The sequence below is a fragment of the Plectropomus leopardus genome, chromosome 11, assembly GCF_008729295.1.
Source record: "Plectropomus leopardus isolate mb chromosome 11, YSFRI_Pleo_2.0, whole genome shotgun sequence".
NCBI classification, from domain to species: domain Eukaryota; kingdom Metazoa; phylum Chordata; class Actinopteri; order Perciformes; family Serranidae; genus Plectropomus; species Plectropomus leopardus.
Window position 1 is genome coordinate 24,603,411 of NC_056473.1, and position 16,750 is coordinate 24,620,160.

The window sequence follows — 16,750 nt, forward strand, 5'->3', positions numbered from 1 at the left end:
AAAAAAGAGACCTGAAAATTTGTGCAAAAAAAATGTAAAAAGATTTTTTTAAACCATCAATTCAAGTTTATACTAATAATTATATAGAGAATTTACTTGATATTTGTACCTATTCATTCATTTATTTATTTAGGCTATTTATTTATATACAGTTTTTCTATTAATTCTCTTCATCTCACTTTAAACTAATTTTAAACCAATTTTTCTGTTAATTTTCCTGTCACCTTTTCATTGCATCTCTCACCATTTTTTAAAAAAAGAAATCAAACCAATTTTTATCAGGTTTCACATGGTAAAATGTTTGCGAAAGGTGTCTGAATGCAGCACAAGAAAATGGATCAATCCAGGTTTCAAACTGTTAAGGCAGGGTAGATTTAAGACTTTTAAAGACTTTTTAAATGCTACTCGGAATTTAAGTTTAAGACAAATTTTCTAATAACAGTGATTTAATCACAAGAAAGAATAGATAGCTGAGAAAAGAGTTCATATATTTAAGACCACCTAAAGTTCCTGCCTGTCGTGGCCAGGACACTCTTGAAAAAGAGATTTTTAGTCTCAAGATGTTTTTTTTTTTCTGGTTAAATAAAGGTCAAATGAATAAGTGAGATGTGTATTTGATTCTATCTTTAATTTAGAAAATAAAAAAAAACAATGCAGAGGTTGAAATCAGTGCAAACAGTCCAGTCCAAGTCAGCCCCAGTCTTACAAATAACAGCTTTGTCTTCCATTAGAAAAGCCTTCATAAAGTTTTAGTCATTAAATATAATCGTCTTGTATAAATGTTAACCTTTCACTGTTAGAATCGCGGATTCATAATTTCATATTATGCCACAAATCAATTTATATCACCTGTTTAAAAGGACAAGATGTTAATGTCAAAATAAAAAGTGGATAAATATGAGTTTAGTTAGGTTTAGTCCTGTTTCTGGCGACATAAAAATGTTGACCCGCCCCTGTAAACGACCTCGGTGATACAAATCAAGCGCACAATCCAATCGGCTCTGAACGTGACGTATTTCCTGGAGAAAAAGGGTTTGTGGCAGTTTGTTGTCATCTCTATCCAGTAGTGAACCGTTGTATTGCGTTGGCACGAAGCCCCCTCATTCTCCATTTTTAAAAATCGATAAATTGTTTACTTTGCGTGCGAATTAATTTAAATATACTCCAGCGAAACGGCAGAACGAGCCACGTGAGAAAGAATCATTGAGCGCGTGAAAGAAATTTAGCCGGGGTGCGACGGTTGAAGTTAACTGGCAAAAATATTTAAAAAAAACACAATGGTGGTCGTGGCAAGTTGACAAGCTAGACCGGAGAGTTGAATTCAGCACTTTTGGAGGAGGAGGATGGGCGTGTTCGGGTCGTATTATTGTTATTCCGGACCGAGCGGAGGACCTGCAGCCTCAGGTTAGATGTAAAGTTGAAAGTCAAGCCTCAGGAGAGAGGAGGGGAGTCTCCGCCCGGAGGAAGGAGAAGAGGAGAATGAGGAGGCATGACGTCTCCTTTCTTCCTCGCATCTTAGTTTTTTTGAGAAAAGCCACGAGTTAGATGTGTTCAAAGCAGGGAGGGGAGCTGTGGCGGAGTGGGTGGGAACAATGGGAGTATTTGCGGAAAGCATGAAGGCAATTTTTGCATAAAGTCTCTGCCAGCGCTGCCGACAGCTCTCACCAGTCCTCCCAGTCAGGTGAATCCTTCCCCAGTGTGGCTAACCCAGTATAGGTGGACCTTTTTCTGTTGTTGAAGACGACATGACTTGAGCAGGTCCGCAGCGCTTTCTCTCTGAAGTTTATTGTTGGTAAGATAGCTGCATGTTTGTTGCAACTCTTGTGTTGTTTTTCTGCAGCATGTCTCATTTGACTCTGTTCAGATTTATGCTCTGCTTGCCTCCCTCCTCTTTGTCTCCCTTGAGGCTCTCACATTTTCTTTTTCTCTTATTCACCCTGAAGCCTTAATAGGCTAAACCCCTCATCAAGTACTTTTATCAGTGCACGGGTGGGAATTGCTGTAATATATTTCAGTTAGTCCTGCTTCTCAGGCAAGGGAGAGATTGTTTAGACTGCTCCTCTTCCCTGGCATCAGATATAAGTGCCTATTTTAAGAAAAGCAAAGTGTTCTCAGTTTGAACCAACAAGCTGAAAAACTTTAAGCGATCGCATTTTATTCTGTCCTCTGGTTATCATTATTTTCAACTCCCAGTGGGATTACAACAAGGGAGGAAGTCAAGGTCACCAGTTTTTGAGGCAAACAACACAGCTCCAAGCTCAATCAGATTAGACCGAATCACCCATTAGAGATTACCATTACAAAAAAAAAAAAAAAATCTTTAATTTATGTCTTTCTCTAAGGCCTAAATCTTGCCTAAGGTAATCATTTGAAATGTGGACATCACTTTTCTTTTGCTGCTTTCAAACAAAAACAACATTTCACAACGATTTAAACCACTGAACAAGAAATAAGTAGATTTAGAGAATTCTCTTTCTTTTAACAAAAAAAGGTGTGGAAAAATGTATTGAAAAACAAGAGAAAAGCTAGGGAAAAAATACATTCATTTCATTATCAAATATACATATTTGAAATTATGTTACAGAATTATTAGATTTTTTTAGAGCACATTTTCCAAGTCTTTTTGCCCTTTCTTTCTTTCTTTCTTTCTTTCTTTCTTTCAGCTAATTTCAGTTTTTTTTTTAAACTAATTTCATGATAACTATGGGGTCATTTCTTCTTTTGTTGCTTTTTTGCCTTCTTCCCATGTTTTTGAAAGAAATCAAGCCAATTTTCTTAGGTTTCAAAGGGTTAAGAGTTCAAAGCTATTAAAAATCCTGCGTGTTGTTTATGTTGCCGGAGGAAGTCTAGCTGAGTGGCTCTCAAACGCACTTCTGCTTAAACACCACCTCTCCTGCCCCATTGACTCGTCACCAGCGCTGGGTTTAACAGCACTGGTAACCCTTCAGCTGTGAGCTCTTGGGCACACACGTTTTATAAGAAGCATAAAACAGAAATGCAGTGGAGGAGAAAGATGTAGGAAGACAAACTTGTCAACAATATAACTCATCTATAAACTAGGGCAGAGTGTGTTGTGGATGAGAGGAAGTTTGACACAGGGAACAATGCCAAGATTCAGATGGCTGTAAAAATTGGGTTGGATCTCTCTGTGGGACATTACTTACAGAATTGATTCTTTCTCCTGGACACATTGCTGCTGCCCTAGACAACACTTTATCAGGCTTCCCCATCTCTGTAGCTCGTAGGCACAGGGAGTGAAGATGGATCGGGCTTTAGTGGTGCTCAGCCACGGCGTTCTCACTCACTTCAAAGTGTGTCTCAGATGATCGCTGTACACCTCATTTCAAGCTGTGTACCCCTGTCCTGACAGAGCACAACATGCCCATGCAGTGCCTCTGGTTGTCCAATCACACTCTTAACTTGGAGCAATTTTCCCTCTCAGGAGAGGATGCTTGGCTGTCAGTGGTACTTCACAAATGCTGCAGTTCTCTCCTGTGCTTTGGTTTTCTGTGAGAGGGCAGCCCAGAGCGAATGGTGGGTGTTGGGCAGCCTGAAATAGAGCTGGAGTGCTGCTGCATAAGGTCTGTCACAGCTTCATGTGCTTGTCATTACCAATCGAAATCGCGTCTTCATCCCCACCAAGAGTAGATGTGTTATTCAGTCGCTTTGTGTCCATTGCCTCTCACTGGAGTGACTCTAATGCAGAGAAAGTTATCTGAATGCAGATGCTGTTTGTTAGATACAACACATTGGCTTCTGCTGCTGTTTGCAGTTTCGCTGGTGCAGCAAGGGGTCAAGTGTTTTCCTGGTTATACGCATTTTCCAGATGGGTAGGAAAATCTAATAAGCAACTTTACAGTCTCAAGCCTGATCTCTTAACTCCAGCTCTTCACCACCCACACTTAATAAGAGGTGGATCTGGGCAATTCTTACAGAATTAAATAGTGTTGTAGTACTTGAATTGGTCTTGGTCTCCGGACTGGTCTTAAGACCACTTTTAGAGGGTCTCAGTCTCAGAATCGGATGCATTTTGACTCGATCTTGTCTCGGACATGGCAGACTCTGGATTTTTAATCAAGACCACAACAGATTTATTTGTTAACATGATTTCTGTGATTGGATGTAAAACGTCCTTCTTGAAATCCAGCCAGTCAAGCAAGTCATTTTTAGTTCTTTTTTGTCACCAATAACTCCTGCCAGCCTTCCCCACCACCCTTCACTCATGTGGGAGCAGATCCACGAAGACGACACAAAAAAGAAGTAGTGTGGTGTTTTGGGAGCAGAGATGCCAGTTTGTCTGTAATCAAATGTGGCTACTGTAACCACAGAGAGTTCCTATGCAAAACAACAAACAATAGAAAACACTCCACAGAGTGCAAGTTCTGTAAGGCGGCGACTACCGAGACTGCTGAGACAACAACAAACTTCTTTCAGTTACATTGATGTTAAATTAATTTCAGCTTCTCAGTATTTGCTTGAATTTGTTCATAGAAATTATACACACACACACACACATATATATATATATATATATAGTTAGTGTGGACTTGACTACAACACTAGAATTAAGTATAACAACGTGTTGGACTCAGTGCCATGATTACAGTTGCAACAGTGTGAGATTTTCATGGTACAATAACGGTCGAAAAGTTGCAGTTTCATGGTTTTACAGTATTACAGAATTATTCTCATTCTAAGTCAGAATGACCCTTTAAGGAAAGAAAACAGAAGGGTTAGTTTAGGTTGTGCAAATGCCTTATCACTCTAATTAAGACTTGAAACCATAATTTTTAATGGAAGCATGTGTAAAAAGTCTCCCTTTTGAAAATGACCAAAATATAGGTGAGATTCTACGTTCAGTTGCATTTTGTTTAATATCGTAGGTCAGCAAATGTACACGGTATTATAATTGTCATCTTTCAAATCACGGTATACCTTCAAACCGGTATATCGCTGCAACCCTAGTCATGATATTGATAATGACGTTATCAGTTTGACTGTTAATATTTTAATCAGCAGTGGAATTGATGGCCAAGCAGATAATCATTTAGTAATCATCTCACTTAGGTTGAACTGACCACTGCTGAATTTCTGAGGCCAACACAAAGACGGATATTTGGGAGTGTTAAAAGAGCTGCGTGACCAGAGTTGAGAATTATTTTTTAGTGGTTTCCAAAATCTGCCAGCCACTCAATAGATAACTATTGTTCTTTTGCCCGTTGAGTAAAGCAAATGTAGCAGCCACTTGCACATTTTAGCAGCATTTGGCTGGTGGCTGGTGGCTGGTGCTTATTTCCAACCCTGATGTCTGGCATGCATTTTGTTTTGGCAAGAGTCCCTTAAATTTTTTTATTAAAGAGTTGTGACAAAGATTTTTCATGAGGCCAGTTATTTTACAGTTGAGCAATCAGCAATAAGCTTGAAATCAAATGGCAGCGACAGTAAACAAGATTAGCCAACGATCAGTAAACTTCAAATGTAGTTATAAAATTAGACATGTTTACTTCGTTCGCAGGCTGTCGTGCCATATTCAGTCTGCTCAATACACAATTCGCCCACAAAGTCTTAATTAAAGGAAATATTCTCACACCTGTTTCTATGGTGACTGTCAGAGCATACGTGCTGCAATTTAAGAAAATACATGTAAATAGACAAAACAAACACAAATTAAGAAACCATCTTCACCAATTTGAAGACACACCTACAGCCTTTGGAGAATGCCTTGCAAATCCCACAAAACAACACATTAACAAAATGTACTATAATAATCACAACACAACAGAAGTGTTTCCAGCGGACACTTAATAGTGATGCACAAATCCTGACGTGCTTGTTTTGGCTGTAGTTTGTGACTAACGTTACTGGATTTGGCTTTTCGTCAGTGGTGCTGGAAAAGGAGCTAAAATATAAGTGTTTTTTTGACTGCACTCAAGCCAGCCTCCACTCGATTATGTTAAGAACGTTAAGAGCTGACTTCAAATAAAAGCTCCGTTCCAGTGAATCACATTCATTCGACAAGTCAGTTGCTCAGGCTGTCATATATTAATGATTAAAGAAACATAAACGAATAAAAATATAAGTGATGATGAACTGATTATATATATATATAAATATATATATATCACACATACACACACACACATACATACATATATATATATAGAGAGAGAAGTGCAAATTAATACACAAAGAAATATCCACATTTCACAGTGGGTAACCCAAAGATATTCAGTTTAGAGAGGAATAAAAACACAGAGTGTTTAGGTTTAAGAAGCTGGAAATGAGAGACTTTTGATTTTTTCCTTTGTCCTAAAAAAATTACTCAAACTGATAAAAGATTATCAAATTAGTTGGTGATAAACTTAATCATTTTCAAAAAGTTGCTTCATCATAGCATCTCTGCAGTATAAATGTTATTGCATTGATATCACGGCCTCCGCAGATCTTGCTAGATTTCGACTCAATCCGTTTCCAGCAGCCTGATTCGTAACAGATCTTAAAAGATAGTGTTCCTCAAAGCTGCCGAAGTCTGTAGAATATCCAGCCGTGCTCGACACAGCTGAATGTTGCTCACAGGCTCATATGAACATATCAAGACCATAATAATTGCACAGTGTTAGTGCTTTGCTGATCCATCTCTCTTCTCGGTGCAGTCAAATAGTGAGGGGGCATGGCAGGACAGGAATTACTCCGGGGTTAGTTTGTACCCCACCGTCATTGTTCTGTAAGACACTGAGCAGCTCCATCAGTGCGGCTGGGGGTGAAGTGCGCTCCTCAAGTGCACCTCAGCTGTCGTCGCTCAAGCAGGGGAGAGGATTTGTCATTATGAATTTTCTAAACAGAACGTCTTAGCAAAATGTTCTGAAAGGAACTACCTGTTGTTGTTGCTGCTGCTGTTCAATAATAGAAAGTTGGCTTTTTTTATTGTTTTTTTTTTTTTTTTGAAAAACAGGAATCTTTGATCAAAAATTCTCACCATGCTTATTGCCTTGAGATATTGAACTACAGTTGGAGGTCTGTCAATAGCTTGAAACAGAAGGTGGTTGAATTAATAATTCAAAGCTGTCATGTTATTTTAGCGTACTGCGGGTCCACAGGTCACTTATCCACCTCTGCATTTCTACAGGCTCACTTACTTGAGTATGCTGCTAATCTCGAAAGAGGTTATGCAACCGATTTTCTGTTTTCCACTGCAGTTTAGATCCTAAAGTCTTAGGTTCTCCTGTGGTTTGAAGGTTGAAGTTTCAGTTCAGTTTTAGGCCTTTGATGTATATTGTAAGAGTAAGCAGCCTCTTGTTAACTCCTCTTCAGGCCGTGTTTTGATGGAAGGTGTTTGGGGTGTTGTGTTATTATGTGCTCGTTATATTCTGCAATGCTGCAAAGGGGAGGGATACCCTCATCTCTCTCCTCCTCTGTCTCCCATGTATCACTCCCTCTCTCAGCCCTCTCATTGACAGCAGACCCCCTGCTCCTGTTTTTGTCACTCCAGCATAGCATCTAATGAGCTCAGAAGAATTGCACCACGGGAGGAGTGACAGCCCCTGGTCATGTTTCCACCACCTCTCCTGCTGCTCTCCAGTCACACCCACTCCTAAACATATCTGTGAAGCCATAAATGTATTCAGTGAGCGTCTCCTCTTTGAATAGTTCAGATGTGCACAATCCTCCAGCAACAGGGGGTAATTGTTTGGGTGAATGAAGGGCAAGGGTGTTGGAGTGTTGATAAAAAAAAGTTCTGAAATGCTTCCCTGTTTTGGACATTGGATTGAAGGGAGAACTTACCTGAAAACCAATTACCTTGCTACATTTCAGATTGTACACTGCCAAGCAGTCTTTCAATTAGAGTTAGAAGGTTTTATTTTCCTAGTCCTCCAGAAGGAGCCAGTTATTTGACAGGACCCATATTCACTGTGGAAAATCAATATGGATGCTCTCACTAAAAGGATTTTTTTTTAACATGATCAAAGCTTGAGCAGTTGTGACAAACCTTGCCCCCGTTTCCAAGAATATCTAAAGTTTAAGGTGTTTTCAGTCCTGTTGTATATCTATGTTGGCCCAGATCATGTGAAGCTATATTTGGACAGTAACATCGTCAAATCCCTGAACTGTTCCCCGGTACTGTCGGTGCTGCCACGTGCTGTTTTGTTTGTTGTTTCCCCCTGTTATTATGTGCCATCTATACCAGCACAGTGGTGTCAGGAGGTGAACAGACTTGGTGGGGAGGTGAACTGCCACCTACTACCAAAATGATCACCACTTAATTTGAATGCACTGTGAAAATACATTGGGTTTTTTTTTGTTCATATTTAATGCTCTATGTGGAGTCTGAAAACACTCATGCACAGTGGTCTGTGGAGCAGTCTGTTCTCCTGCAGGTTTGCGGTACTTTGGAGAAGACATAAGCTCCTGTTGTTTTTCAAAAGTTCATTAACAAGACTGAAAGTCTAAAGCTGCAGAGCAACCCTCGAAAGTTTGCAGAGTTCAGCACGCACCACAGCTTGAAACTCTTTGACGGAATGAACACCACAGTGATGATTTCACCAAAGCCTTAAGGGAGTTGGGATAAAAAATGTCAATTTGTCCTGAGGGTTGCCATGGAGGAAAAACCACATGGTCATTAGAGTCAAAATGGTTTATCTCCTTGGTTGTCTAAAACTGCTGAGCAAATGTCATGACAGTCTGCCTGATAGGTCATGGAAAATCTTGTGAGCACAACTGACAGTGTGACGCAAGGTTGGAGCGTTTAATTATCTCATGGAGTGCTCAAAATAAAGGGGTGAGCATGTATGTGCTCAGTCACTTTTATTGCCCATTGGTACTGATGTATTCTGACCTAACTTTGGCATCTTCGCCAGGCTAAAACAAAGAATACTGCCGAGGACATCCAGCGATTGCGACGAGTAGAACAACCAGCCTATGTGCTCAATTCTTTTCCCCAGTTTTACTTCCCTTTGTAACTGCTAAGATTGATATTGGGTTTTTATGGTCTAATTCTGTTTTCATTGAGATAGATAACCAAGAAACCCATAAAACATTTGTCCTCCTCTATACATTTTCTGTATTTTTTAAGATAACATTTAATAATGATCGAAATAATAAGTGAACGGACTGACTTCAAGTTCCATGAGGAGGACTTCATACACATCTTTACATCAGCATGTCTGACTTTATTTCCTCTTATACACACATATATTCACATACATACACATATGTGTATATGCATGCACAGTTACATTTAAACATACATTTACACATTCACATACACATACATACACATATGTATCTGTCCAAACCCTTTCAGTCAGTAATTTGAAATATATAAATCAAAAAAGGAAAGTGAAAAGGCTCGCAGAAGAAAAAAAACCATCCTCTATTCTGTACTTTTTTTGGTAAAACTCTATGTACTTTTTTTCCATTGTAACTAGTGAAAGTACAGCCCAAATCTGTTAAAATGAACCGAGGGATTCTTCAATTTTCACGCTCTATTCTCTATTTGGGGATATATATTTAATCAGTTTTTCCCAAATTCTATTCATTTTGTCCTGTTCCAAGACAGTACTCCTGTCTTCATCCATTTTCTAGTGATAGCTTTTTTACTTGCAGTTACCTTATCCTAAAAAATTGGTCTCCAAACCCTTTTAATCATATTTCCGTTTTTCCCCAGTATAATATCTCAAATGTAAGGGAACATTTTATCCTCAGAATTTTCTCTGTACATTTCTGTTGTTCTAAACAGTAAATGCGGATAGAGGGGCAACCCCAACAAAACATGGAAGTGATCTGATACTTTGTTTCTTGATATTATTTATATGCCAGTGTTGGCATATAAGTGTATAATATTTTCAATTCATATTCTCTCCAGAATAAGGAGCAAGTTGTTTTAAACGTTGCTCATTGATCTATTTCCATTCATCCACTGATAACTGAATAGTTGCCTCTTTCTCCCACTTCTTTTTCATACATAATGTGTCATTTCCTTTTAATTTTTCTACTCCACTTTATATAATTTCAATATTAACTTCCTGCCAGAATTAAGACCATATTCTGAGATAAACACTTTTTAAATTTCTAACTCTCACCCATCTGAATTCCCTTCTTATCATTTGGTCTAAAAAGTGCCTCAGTTATGAGTATATGTAAAAATCCTGACAGGTTAAGCCATATTGATCCATTAATAATGGAGGGTTCTAGTTTTTTACTTCTTCACGAGCTCCCATTCTTTTCAGGTCCCCTTTTTTCAGGATGTAGACCTTGTATTTGTTCTGTTTGGAATAAACTCAGTATCATATGCAACCCATTGTAACATCCTGACCTGCTCCACATTGTGAGAATTTCAAACCAAATCGTAAGAGATATTTCCACCCATGGATTTATCCCCTCTCTTAGATGTGCTTTCAGTTTAGGAAGGTTTATATTCTAAATTCAATTTCTTTGAATTTTTAAAGCTCCCAGAAAATCCAGCAGAAAGTCAGAAGTGAACACAACTGACTTAAATGTGTTCAATTCAAAAGGCTTAAATTGAACACTTAAAGTATTCCTTTCGACATCAGTGTAGAAGGGATTGACTTGCTGAATGGCACGTTGGTGGGATCAGCAGCAGTGGACAAGCATTTACACCTGCATCACCTCCCTCCTCTTCATCTTTCCTAGGACGGACTCTAACACGTAGTGGATCCCACACCTTATCATCGTCTGTCTCACTTAGAGTCAGTTAACTTAACACAGAACTTTCCTTTTATGTGTGACTTACGGGCTCCTTTCCAACCACTCAAAGACGTACAAAATCAAAAGCCCGCAAAATGCCCCAGCCTGGAAACCTTTTTCTTTTGAACATGTGCTCAAATTATGGTCCTTTTTATCACGCTTGTTATTTAACTATTCAGTTAAAATATGCTTTACAGTGTCTTCTCATACCTAATAAGTGGTTGGATTAATTTAAATTTCTTGGAATAGCCTAAAATTAAGAGTGGTGCCTGAGTGAGCGTTTAAATGTCCTCTCAATAAAACGCCTTTGGCCTGTCCAGCTGCCACAACTTCTGTAGCTGCGTACTGGTTCGCATAGAGCTCGTCCTGTACTGCAGCAACATGCCTACTGTATTTCATTATCATATATTACCATTTCAGGTCTGAAAAGGATGAGGGAGGACTGGAAAACGTTTCTGTTTTCAACAGAACCCTTCTCTGTTTCGACCTAATATTTATGCTTTGCACATTTATGAAGATGTTTTTTTCCCTCTGAGTTTGACAGTGAACAGCGAGCTAAGTATGATGCATGATAAGGTCTGTGGGTGTGCTGCTCATATTTTTGCTGCAGTTTATGGTTTATACTCTGAATGGTATCTGCAGTAGGTAATTCAGGCCCAAAAGTGACCCAGTTAAGAAGGCCATGTTTGTGTTTATAGCTTGTTCTGTCCTCTCATCTCTAGGCCACTGTTCTACTTTGCCGCTGTAAGGTAGAGCAGCCCCACTCTGCCCAGGAAAGCAGTGACAGACGGACGGATAGACTGCCCTGTGAAGTGCTCTCCTTTTCATGGATGCCAGGGTGGCCCTGCTTCACTTATGGACAGTCCATGTCCTCCTGACGGCAGAACTGAAGTGGATTAATGCTGCAGAGGTCTACACCAACACTTGGGCTGTCCAGATCAATGGGGGGCCAGAGGAAGCAGACCGCATCGCCAGGGAACACGGTTTCATCAACCACGGCAATGTAAGTCCTATTCACAGTACGTGTGTGTGAATGCATGAGTCTGTACATATTTAGGAGACGTACCCATATTTAACTGTCTATATCACAGCATGTAGGGCTGGGCGATATGAAGAAAATCAGTATCATAATATTTTTTGCTAAATGCCTCAATATCGATATTGTGATGATATCGTTGCATTGACTGTTGGTGCTCTCACTAAATATTTACTCAGTTCAATTTTTGACAAGATGATATGATGACTAAGATGGTAAATACTGGGCTGCTACTTTAATCTGTTGATTTTTTTTCTAGAATAATCTATTTTTTGTTTCGTCAAAAGAAAAAAAAGTCGGAAAATGGTTAAAAAATGTCAGTCGCCCGAGATGATGTCCTCAAATAGCTTGTTTTTTAACTGAAATGTAATCAGTTTTCTGTCATAGAATAATAGAGAAACCAGAAAATATTAAAATTTAAGAAGCTCCAGTAATAGCTTTTTTTCTCCTTTTCTTTAAAAAATACTGCAACCGATTCATCATTTTTTTTAAAAATGAGTTGGCTGTTAATTGAACAGTAATTGTTGCAGCCCTAGTAAAGGCAAATAATAGAACAGCTAGAACAATATCCTCAATTAAGAAAATGACACCACTTTACTGCAATGCAGCCTTTAAAACCAGGAAAAGACATTCAGTAAGATGTTATGATATCCAAAATCTAAAACAATATCTGGTCCTATATCACAATATCAATATAAAATTGATATATTGTCCAGCCCCAACTGCATGCACATACACAGCTACATCTTGCAGGTGAACATCAATGTTACAAACTGTTGAACATCAAAGCCGAGCATCAGAGAGTCAGACATGACCCCTCTAGGCAATCCTGTTTTTGCAGCGGATTGCAAAAGTGTGGCCTCCTCCATTTCTTGTAGCTTAAGTGGGGCATGCATGACTTCCAAACACACTGGCAGACAGTCGTGTTTACAGAGTGGTGTTAGGAATAGACAGGAATAATAAGGCTGTTATTTCGGGGTCTCAAGGAAGGTAGTTATTTTTAAGTATGATGTAGGTAGTTTAGTTTTATTGCCACCACTTTGGCTCCTGTTTTTGGTATTGCCAAGTCATTTTAATTAAATGAGCTGTTGTGTCATACAGTTTGCAGACAGGCGAAAGAAAAATCATTGTCAGAAGAGGGGTAGAACAGGAGGGGTAGTTGGGGAAGAGGTAGTGACTTATTGTTCTTTCAGTTGTGTGTTAAGTCCTTTGACTATGAAAATGCTTCCAAGGCTAAGCTCTTCCATATTTGTACTCAGCAGTTGACAGTGATTCGCTATTTGGTCCCCTCTTCCCCCTGTTGCTCCACTTGAGACTTTACTTCATTTGCATGTGTCTTTGTGGAGCTGCCTGAGTGCTACACACGTCAGTGAACAGCCTTCTGGATTACTTCTTAGGAATATGCGTAGGTGGTTCTGCATATTCCCACCCCTCTTCTCCCCACCTCAAATAAAGAGGATCTTTTGAAAGAGAGGTTTGCAAAATCAATTCAAGCTTATCTTTGCTTTCTTTATTTTGTCAAAGATAAAGCTTTGTTGGGTGTGCAGATGTTTTTAGTCTCTGGTAGAGAACCATTGTCACATGGGTTTACGGCAATCTGGGCAAGATCACACGTGTCATTATTAAACGCTCCTTATCGTCCACCACCTTATATTAAATTGTATTCAGCATTGAGCTTGTCTGACGGACTTACATTCTGCTTGGATCTGGAGTTCATTTAGTATTGATCTGGATAGTTACAGTTGTTCCAACAGTCTAAACTCATTGTACTGCCCATTCGAAGAAAGTGTACATTAGGTGTAATGGCCCCTAACAGACTTTTACCCTTAATTGCTTCTCTGAATTCTAAATAGAGAATCAATCTCTCGTCTTAGTGAATTGGGTAAAATGAAACGTTCAATATTCGGCTCACAGAGCGCACATACATATTCTACACAATCACCCAGGGACACAATACTGTGGAGCAAAGAGAAAAAAAGTGTCTCTTCCTCCGAACAAGGCAATTTTTCTTCTTTCATATTCCTCTTATGTGATCACTTTCCCTGAAAAAAACTTTTATGGCTTTCTTCCTCCTGTTTATCTCTTCTTCCCTCATTTCACCCAAACCTCAAAGACATTTCCAGCTTCTATTCTGTCCGTTAAACCACTAGATAAATGTGGAGATGTGTAGTATTGTTTTCCCCCTTCTGTTAATTTGTGATTGAGTTAAAAGAGTAGAGCTAGACGCAGTCACAGGAACGAATCTTCTAAGATGGCTGTCATCTCTGATGCCATATGGCAGCTTGTCATTTTAATACATCTGACATTAAGCTGCTCAGGTCCCCAAACGGGAATGTAGCCCCAAAGTGGGTCCTAAAAACAAAGCAACTCATCTCACCCCAGCCAACCATCACTACCTTTCTGTGGCTCTGGGTGCATGACACCCCAGCCCACACGACGTCTGTCTCCTTTCCTGTTGTGCTTTTCTCTGGAAGAAACGCTGCAGTGGAGCTTCTTTTTCAGTTTTGATGTGAAAGGCAGATATTCCAACAGTCGATAAAGATGTCTGCAAGTTTAGAGAAGATGGATAATAAGGAAAAAAGGTGAAGTAGGAAAGAGGTTAGAAAAAATTGAGATAATTGACATTTCCCATTGGAAAAATATGAAGAGTAGAAGTGAGACATGTGGTGATAGCATAGCAGGAAGGCTGCATGTGCGTGTGGGAGAGACTGGCAACAACAAAAAAAAAAAAGAAAGATAGCTAAGAGAGTATGGCATTACCAGCCGAAAAGCATGAGTGCGAAATGACTGAAAGGGTGAAATTTAGTATTATCCACTGTCTAGAATTAGATTTTGTGTGAGTACATCTTTAGTCATTGTTTCACAGAGGCACCCAAATAAGTTTTATTTTAGTGTCTATTCCCAGAGTGGTTGCTGTGAAAGAAGGATGATCTACAGGCTATGTGCAGTCAGGGTCCATGCTGTGCGGGTTATGTGAGGCTATGGGTTAAGTAAGGCTTTGTATGGCTGGGGACCTTCAGGGGAAACGGCTTAGTCATTTTTCTATCATCCTCATTGGTTGTTCTACAGAGCACTTGAAGACAGCAAGGAGGCTGATGTATAATCAGGAGGTAATGGGATTTTTATCACTAATGTGATTACGGGATCATCACGTAACTGATTATTTGTTGCAGTGCTCAGAAATGCCTTATTGTCTTGGTGCATCCTTACATATCTGCAGATTCACTCATTATGCTTCAGCTTAATTTTATTTGAGTGGGCGTGAGGGGAAGAAAGCGTGCTTGTTGGAGTGTGCGTGCATGCAGGGTTTAAGTGTAAATGTCATCGAGACTTTCCAGCATGCATCGGCTTTTTACAAGTTGTCACAGAGGGTCGTTATATCTGTTTCTCTGTAATCTGTTCAATAGGATGTGTTTTTTTTCCTCCCAATAACGCTTTTGTGTCTGCGTGGGAGTTTTAGACCAGGGTTTACAGCTAAATGTCACGTTGTTTTCTTGGTGAGCCGAGTCAGAATCATTGTTTTTATGAGGATGGGCAGGCTCTGTGGGCGTTGACAGACTGAATCACCCCGCTCTGTGGAGTAGACGTCTAATGCCAGAGCCTCTCTCTGTGTCTCTCTTTCCAACTCTCTCTCTTTCTACATCTCTCCATCTGGGTTTTTTGGTCTCTTTCTATTTATAGTCAACATACTCAAAACATTGGCTATAGTATAATCTGAAATAAACAAAACACAGGTTATCCAACTTCCCACCTTCTGCTCCAGCTGCTTTGTCTGGCCCCCTTTTCAAAAGCTGCAGGAAAAAAAAACTGCTGGCTCGTGTTGCAGAGGTAACAGGTAATTTCCATCTGGTGAGCAAATGTTTGATTGCAGCCACCCTGTGTCGGGTGATTGCACTATAACATTCCTTCAAAATTCAATATTCCTGCCGCAATTTTGCTTTTTCAGACTGCTGTTTTCCAATTTTATACCCTCACAGCCCCAAACTCGCACAAACACACACCAGCTCTGTGCTAGGTAGAATGTAATGCGCTCCAAGGCCATTGTCCATTACTCATGATACCCTGCCAACTGTGTGATGCACCAGCCTACAAGCCAGTTCTCTCTCTGTCTCTCTCTCTCTCTCTCTCTGTCAATTCAATTCAAATGAGGTGTATTGGCAAGGAATGCAACAAAATGAATAGATGAAATACATCTCACTCTCTCTGGGTCTGGTGGCTGTGTGTGCTGGTCACAGCACGTCAAGATTAAGTTCATGTTTTATCGATTAAGAAATGGCACTGATGCTTTTTGAGAATGCGCAAGGGCACTTTCCTCTGTGGGTGAGCAGAGTTTGATTATTTTATATTTGAATTTTTATTTGTAACATGAGCTGCGTCGGGCTGATTATATCAGATAGTGTCATTGCTTTTATCTTTGCTTTCATTTGGCTAGAGTGCAATTGGGAGGCGTGTGTGTTTTTGTGTGTGTGTGTGTGTGTGTGTGTGTGTGTGTGTGTGTGTGTGTGTGTCAGTTCAGTTGTTTGACTTGCTGATGTTTTTGTCCTCATTTTAAGGTAATACTTTATTAAAAGGAACATCAAAAGTAAGTCTCTCTCCCTCTCTCTCTAGTTCTCCATCTCCGTCTCAGCCTGTTGTTTTCTCTCCAGTGCATACTCGTTTTGAGATGTTCATATCCTCACACTTCGCCACTCCGGTTTCACTCATAAACCCGTACTACACTGTTCTGCAGCAATGCCTGCACCTGCAGTATTTGCTGTCTTCGATTTCCCCCAGGACTTTGAAGGGGAATAAGGAGTGCCTCTCTGAATAAAAGCTATGAAGTCTTGCCGTTGGCTCTAACGATTCGCAATAGAAAGAGTCTTCAGAGGTACTAATATATTATAATGGTACCAGGAGAATATTCTAAGAGAGAGTAAGATTCTCTTGTTTTTGTTTTGCATTTGTTTGTTTTATGTTTTCGCTCTGACAAACTGATGTCCCAAGTCATTTTCAGAATGATTTGTTTGTCTT

General features: G+C 39.6%; 1 protein-coding gene across 2 annotated transcripts in view; it reads left to right on the top strand.

Moving 5' to 3' along the window:
* Positions 1–1,070: 1,070 nt before the first annotated feature.
* Positions 1,071–16,750, top strand: part of furinb (furin (paired basic amino acid cleaving enzyme) b) — a 94,796-nt gene continuing 79,116 nt past the window's right edge. Inside the window, exons 1-2 of one of the 2 annotated variants that reach the window (XM_042495967.1) lie at positions 1,071–1,792; positions 11,427–11,707. In XM_042495967.1, the coding sequence (XP_042351901.1) occupies positions 11,531–11,707 (177 nt within the window). In that variant the 5' untranslated portion in view covers positions 1,071–1,792; positions 11,427–11,530. The remainder of the gene's footprint in view (positions 1,793–11,426; positions 11,708–16,750) is intronic. The other variant, XM_042495968.1, reaches the window with a different exon arrangement.